The 6142-nt window shown below is 39.5% G+C and overlaps 1 protein-coding gene across 1 annotated transcript in view; it reads right to left on the bottom strand.

Moving 5' to 3' along the window:
* Positions 1-3816: 3816 nt before the first annotated feature.
* The window catches only part of LOC132836782 (heterogeneous nuclear ribonucleoprotein L-like), a 47250-nt gene continuing 44924 nt past the window's right edge, over positions 3817-6142 (bottom strand). The window contains exons 13-14 of the mRNA XM_060856245.1: positions 5448-5543; positions 3817-4173 (exon numbers count right to left, since the gene is read on the bottom strand). Of these exons, the coding sequence (XP_060712228.1) occupies positions 4127-4173; positions 5448-5543 (143 nt within the window). The 3' untranslated portion in view covers positions 3817-4126. The remainder of the gene's footprint in view (positions 4174-5447; positions 5544-6142) is intronic.

Here is a 6142-nt window from a genome sequence, read left to right as displayed (position 1 = left end):
AATAGTCGCGCTGCCGGGCCCTTCCCGCCCCCTTCTTTACCCGTATCCAATTGATGAAGCGGAACCAAGAGCTCGCCCTTCATCCCGGTCCTGATTGGTAGCCAGCAACAAAGCGCGCCCTAGGATCTCGCACCGATTGGTTGTTGTTGGTGAGATCCAGCCCATCGTAACATCCCAATGGACACGAAGCATGTCAATCACATACCGCCGCACTCGGATAGGCGGCTACACGTCATCAATTGACAAAGGAACCTCTATCTCGCACAACCCAATCGTGTGCTCCATGTGGACTTGTATAAAAGACCATGAACCTTTGCTTCCTGCAGAGAGTGAATCTCAAATTATATTCACCTTTCCATTTCACGATAAACGAATTCGACTCCATTGGTTGAATGACCTGCTTCCACCTTGCGAGGAATTTATGATAATCCCAGTTTCAGGTTGACAATTAACAATGTAACTTGATGGGGCATGTGAGCAAAACCCTGGTGAACTATTAAAGGAAGAGAGAAAGAGCAATATATACAGTCAGAATGGAAATTTTGGATTTAAAGTACTTGAGAAAGGATGCACTGGAGGGGTGCAGAGGAGGTTCACTAGGCTGATTCTGGAGTTGAGGGGGTTGGCTTATAAAGAGACTAGAGTAGGCTGGGATTATATTCATTGGAATTTGGGGGGGGGGGAAATCTTTTGGAAACATAAAATTATGAAGATAATAAGATAAAAGTAGAGAGAATGTTTCCACTGGCAGGTGAAACTAGGACAAAAGGGCAAAGCTAAAGTTTAGAGGGAGCAGATTTAGGACTGAACTGAAAAGAACTTCTTCACGCAGAGGGTTGTACATTTATGGAATTCCTTGCTCAGTGAAGTAGATGATACTACTTCAGTAAATGGTTTTAAAGCAAGATAAGTTTTTTGTCTGAACAAAAAATAGAATTAAGGGATATGGCAAGAGCACAGGTAAGTGGATCCGATTAAATGGTGGAACAGGCACAAAGGGCCAGATAGCCTACTTCCACTCCTAGTTCTTATATGTAAGTAGCCAGAGACAGACAATTTGTTTATGCACATGACTGGACATTAGATTACAACTACTCCACAATGTTAGCAAGATGTTCAACACCTTCAGCTGATGCATATCAGGTAGATGCTGGAAACCAGATTCTGGATTAGTGCTGCTGGAAGAGCACAGCAGTTCAGGCAGTATCCAAGGAGCAGTAAAATCGATGTTTCGGGCAAAATCCCTTCATCAGGAACAAAGGCAGAGAGCCTGAAGCGTGGAGATAAGCTAGAGGAGGGTGGGGGTGCGGAGAAAGTATCAGGCTTGTGCTGACTCCAGTCAAGAATCTCTCAATGTGGAAATTCAATTAATGGACAAGTCTCACATACATGGCCACAATTTGTACCTCATATTCCATTGTGGACCAAGTGACCAATTCTGTCCTAAAGAAAGCTTGTCCAGACTTTGTGCATATTTCAAATCTGCAACTTCACCATTTGTGACAGTTATCAACTTGCCATTGGTGATGTTCACAATTAACCAAGGTGTACTAACAATAAACAGAGCAGTCATCGGTTTGTAGGTTATCGTTATATTCATTGTCATACAGCATGAAAACAGACCCTTTGGTCCAACCAGTTCATGCCAAACATAATCCCAAACTAAACTAGTCCCACCTGCCTGCTCCTGGCTCATATCCCTGCAAATCTTCCCTATTTGTTTATCTATCCAAATATCTTTTAAACATTCTAATTATACACACATCCGTGCCCCAGTCGGGACTAGTTTTTCAAAGGAGTGAGCAAGTGGTGTTCCATGTTATTGGTTTTCCAGAAGTTAAACTAGAAGAGCAGATTGGTTTTCAACATTCCAGAAATAATCCTTGACAATTCAATTCAGCCCCTTACAAAGTACCAATACCACCATTCCAGAACCTAACCCTATTTTCAATTCTGCATTAAAAAATGTAAACGTACCCCCTCACCATCTCCAACTTTACAACTCCTCACCCAACATGCAGCTGGTACTCTCCCTAATGTGTGTTTCAACCATTCACTAGGACTTGTCTGACAATACAAGATGAAACACTTGTCTGTTTCTGATGAAGGGCTTTTGCCCGAAATGTCGATTTCGCTGCTCATTGGATGCTGCCTGAACTGCTGTGCTCTTCCAGCACCACTGATCCAGAATCTGGTTTCCAGCATCTGCAGTCATTGTTCTTACCACTTGTCTATTTAACCCTATCCAACCACCAAATTCTCCCTAAGAGTTCTTGAGAATTATTTTGTCCAATTCAGTGCAGGATTCATTGTTCATGATGGGGCTACTTCCAAATTACATCAAACAGATTTGTTGACAACTTTACCAAACAGCCCTGTTCTCTCCAAATTTAATTTTGATCCTCTAAACTTAACTTTCAAAAAAAAAATCCTGTTTCCACTCTATAACACAAACATATCAACGTCCAGTAAAACACCATGAAATTCAGGGGCATCTCATCTGTTCACTGGATACTTTGCAGTCCTTGGAGGTGTTGATGTCCTGGGTCTTTTTGGTCCAAAAGAAGGTAGTTTTGCTGAATTGGAGAATGCATTGGCATATTCTTGCACTTGACCAAATGAAGGGTTTCACTTTCAGTTTTAATTTTAATTTTAAATTGGTGGATGCACACGCCATCTCAAAGCTGACTCCAAACCCACAGCATCTATCATTCCCTTGGAAAGCAATTATTCTTGGTTATCTAACCAGATCAGTTGTCAGCAATTTGCCTTTTTGCCATTTTCTATATTCTTACAATTTAGACACCAAGGGTGTTCAAGCTACGTGAAACATACTGACAAACATATATGAGCTGGGTGCAGAAGTCGGCATTTGGCTTTGCAAGTCTGTTCTGCCATTCAATAAGATTATTGCTGACCTGATTACTCCACATTCCCACTTACCTCTGATAGATTTTTGATGAGCAAGGGACTGAGAGCATACCTCTACCTTAAAAGTATTCAAGGTCTCTTCAAGGCTTCCAATGCCTTTTGAGGAAGAGTTCTAAAGTCTCATGACCCTCAAAATAAAAAATCCTCATTGCTTTTAAATTATTTTGTTCTCTTATGATGTCACACACACCCCACCCCATTTCTTCCTAATAGTACCGCAGAGGTTAATTCCTGGAACATTCAGCACAATTCTGGAATGCTAGCACCTCCAAGCTATTTCAGGATAGCACCAAATGAAATAATGGCTGTGCCTGGTGATACAATGAGACACACACCAATGTACATGCTAAGTTGAGGGCTGAAATTGCTTTGAGTTAAAGCACTTCCAATTGGGACTGAATTGGTAACCCAGAGGTCCAGGCTAATGCTCTGGACACAAGTTAAATCCCACCATGGCAGTTGAGGACGCTTACATTCAATCAATTAATAAATCTGGAATAAAATGCTATTCTCAGTCATGATTTTTAAACTATTGGAGATCATCAACATAGGCCAATCAGTTCACGACTGCACTACTGGGAAAATGCACCATGGCTGAACCTAACCATACAACTACAGCAGTTCAGCACATTGCCACCATTTTCTCAAGGCAGTAAATAGGATAAACAATAGACCATTGGCAAGTCATTAAAAAACTCAAAAATTCCACTTCACTTTCCAACCTTCAGTTCTAATGAAAAGGGTTGCATCCAGAATGTCACACCAGCTTTCTTCTTGCATATTTCTACTGTGCTACGTTTCCAAGTGTGCGTGTGTGTATGCGCTAAGTTGGTTGTTGTAAGTTCTATCCATTTATTAATTTAAATTACCTTGAACAAGCATTCATAAAGACTAAAAGAAGTGTTTTTATTAATACTTTTTAGCTGTAACACAATAGTGTACAGTTCTCTGCAGTGTAGGAATCTTCCAATAATTAAACAACTCTAAACAAATGTTTGTATATACTAACCACTAGCACAGCCACATTTCACTAACCATTCATTCTTGGGAAAGCTAAAAAAAACTGCCCTTGCACTGGAAAACAAATTCCTTTCCATGGGTCACTGCACATTACAGCATTAAAGAAAGCAAAAGCAAATAAAACATCAAAAGCAACGATCAGCCTCGATGAGTTGGTTCCATGCACAGGATCATATTAGGCAGTCGAGAAACACAGCTTCAGTGTGAACAGGTCAGGCCCATCTGTTCAAATTTTGAATTTTCAGAAAATTCAGGAGGGAAAGAAAAAAAAGACACACACATTAGTACACAAATTGGCAAATAAATTTAACTAAACTAACCTTCCTGTTCTGTAAAAAAGAAAATCTTTAAGTGCATTACTGAAGTCCAAAGGAACATAATGTGGGCAAACACAGATTTCTTGGTTTAAGGTTTATGTCCAAACAAGATATTAGGCTATCTTTATCATCGTTCAGTGCAGTCCCACTGCCCTCTGCTTATTCGAGGTTTTCTATTTATTATCAGCAGGTTACTCTGGAGAAACTGACAAGTGCACGAGAATATATTTCATGGGTACTACCAAGTCCTTCAAATAATCCATCCCCATTCCTCATATTAAGCTTGAAGACTAGAATTCAATCTTTATTTAGTTTGGATTTATTCCAAAGTGAAACATTACAAGTGTACAGTTCCTAACCATACTGATCACAGCAGTATCTATAAATGTCTCAATGTGCACAAAAACGAAATGTCCTCCACCTATTTAAATTTGCCCTTATACAGCTAATATCTCAAATATCACACTTGTGACCATTTCCCAAATGCAAGTTAAGATACAAAAGAACCAAAACCATGAAGTTATTTACTACACGTGGTAGCAGGTTTCACAACCTACCCATTCCAGGGATGAAAAAAGTTCAGAGGGATATGGGCCAAATGCTAACAAATGGGACTAGATTAGGTTAGGATCTGGTTGACATGGACAAAGTGGACCAAAGAGTCTGTTTCCGTGCCGTACATCTCTATGACTCCAATTACTTATTGAATCTAATGGATATTTATAACCTGATTCTGGACTCCCCACAGAAGTGGTGCCATCTTCTCTATGTCTATCCTATTAAACCACTTCAGTAGTTTCAAAGAAATGACATAGTTTCATGCTACTAATCAGCACTCTCTTTGCTAGAGAAAAGGGCTTCAGATTGCTCGGATAGTTAAAATACCTCAGTTCTGGTATCACTATTATAACTTTTTTTTGTACTTTTCCGTAGCTCTATTATTTGAGCTTAGGTCACAATATTCACTCGTTCTGATGTTAATACTATCTGCAATTAGTAGCAGATTAACTGTTAAAATGTCTAGAATAGAAATAAGGTTGCTTGTCCAATGTTTTAGGTGCTTTACAGCAACGGGTTAGCTATGATTAAACAGCAATATGCCATCATTAGTATGTGCAAGGTTGAAAATCCTCTAGATTAAATATCACGTCAGTTTTACACTTCATTAAAATAACATACCTGGATTCTTTAGTCTGTAGTGATTCAGCATAACTAATGCCTCAAAAGCATCACTCTTCAATTCATATTCCAGAAGGCCAGAAGAACTCTTCTCACCTAAAAATTGAGATTTTGGGGAAGTTAGTAGCATTATTTTTCTGTGAATGGTTAGATCTGAAATTTCTGACATTTATTAGAAAAGAAAATGAATATTGTTTAAAAAGAATGTTCTCAAGCAGAAACCTCCTGATATAAAGATCAACAATCTTGTATGATCTGATCATTGAACACCACACTGAAATGTTCCCTTGCTGATGCACCAGAACAGCATCACACTTAATGCTAAGCTTCATGTAAGTTGTCTGCAACTTTGAAATATCATAAAAAGAAACAAAAAATGTTGGTGAAAGGCAGGCCTGGCAGCATCGGTGGAAAGAGAAACACATTTAATGCTTGGTCTAATATGATTCTGCTCCAGAACTGAATGGGGCTGGAAAACTACGGGTTTTATGCTGTCAACAGGTGACAAGGGGTATGATTGGAACAGATCATGACAGAGGGAATGCTAATGATGATAATAAAGAGAATGATATGTAATGGGACCATTTTGGGAGCAGCAATACAGTAGACTGGATTGAAAGAGGTCCAAGTATATCACTGCTTCACCTGGAGCTGGCTTGGGGCTTGGAAAGTGAGCAGGAAGACAGACGAACAGG

Source organism: Hemiscyllium ocellatum, chromosome 47 (assembly GCF_020745735.1).
Source record: "Hemiscyllium ocellatum isolate sHemOce1 chromosome 47, sHemOce1.pat.X.cur, whole genome shotgun sequence".
Taxonomy (NCBI): domain Eukaryota; kingdom Metazoa; phylum Chordata; class Chondrichthyes; order Orectolobiformes; family Hemiscylliidae; genus Hemiscyllium; species Hemiscyllium ocellatum.
The sequence above is the reverse complement of the archived record's forward strand: the minus strand, read 5'-3'. Positions and strand labels throughout refer to the sequence as shown.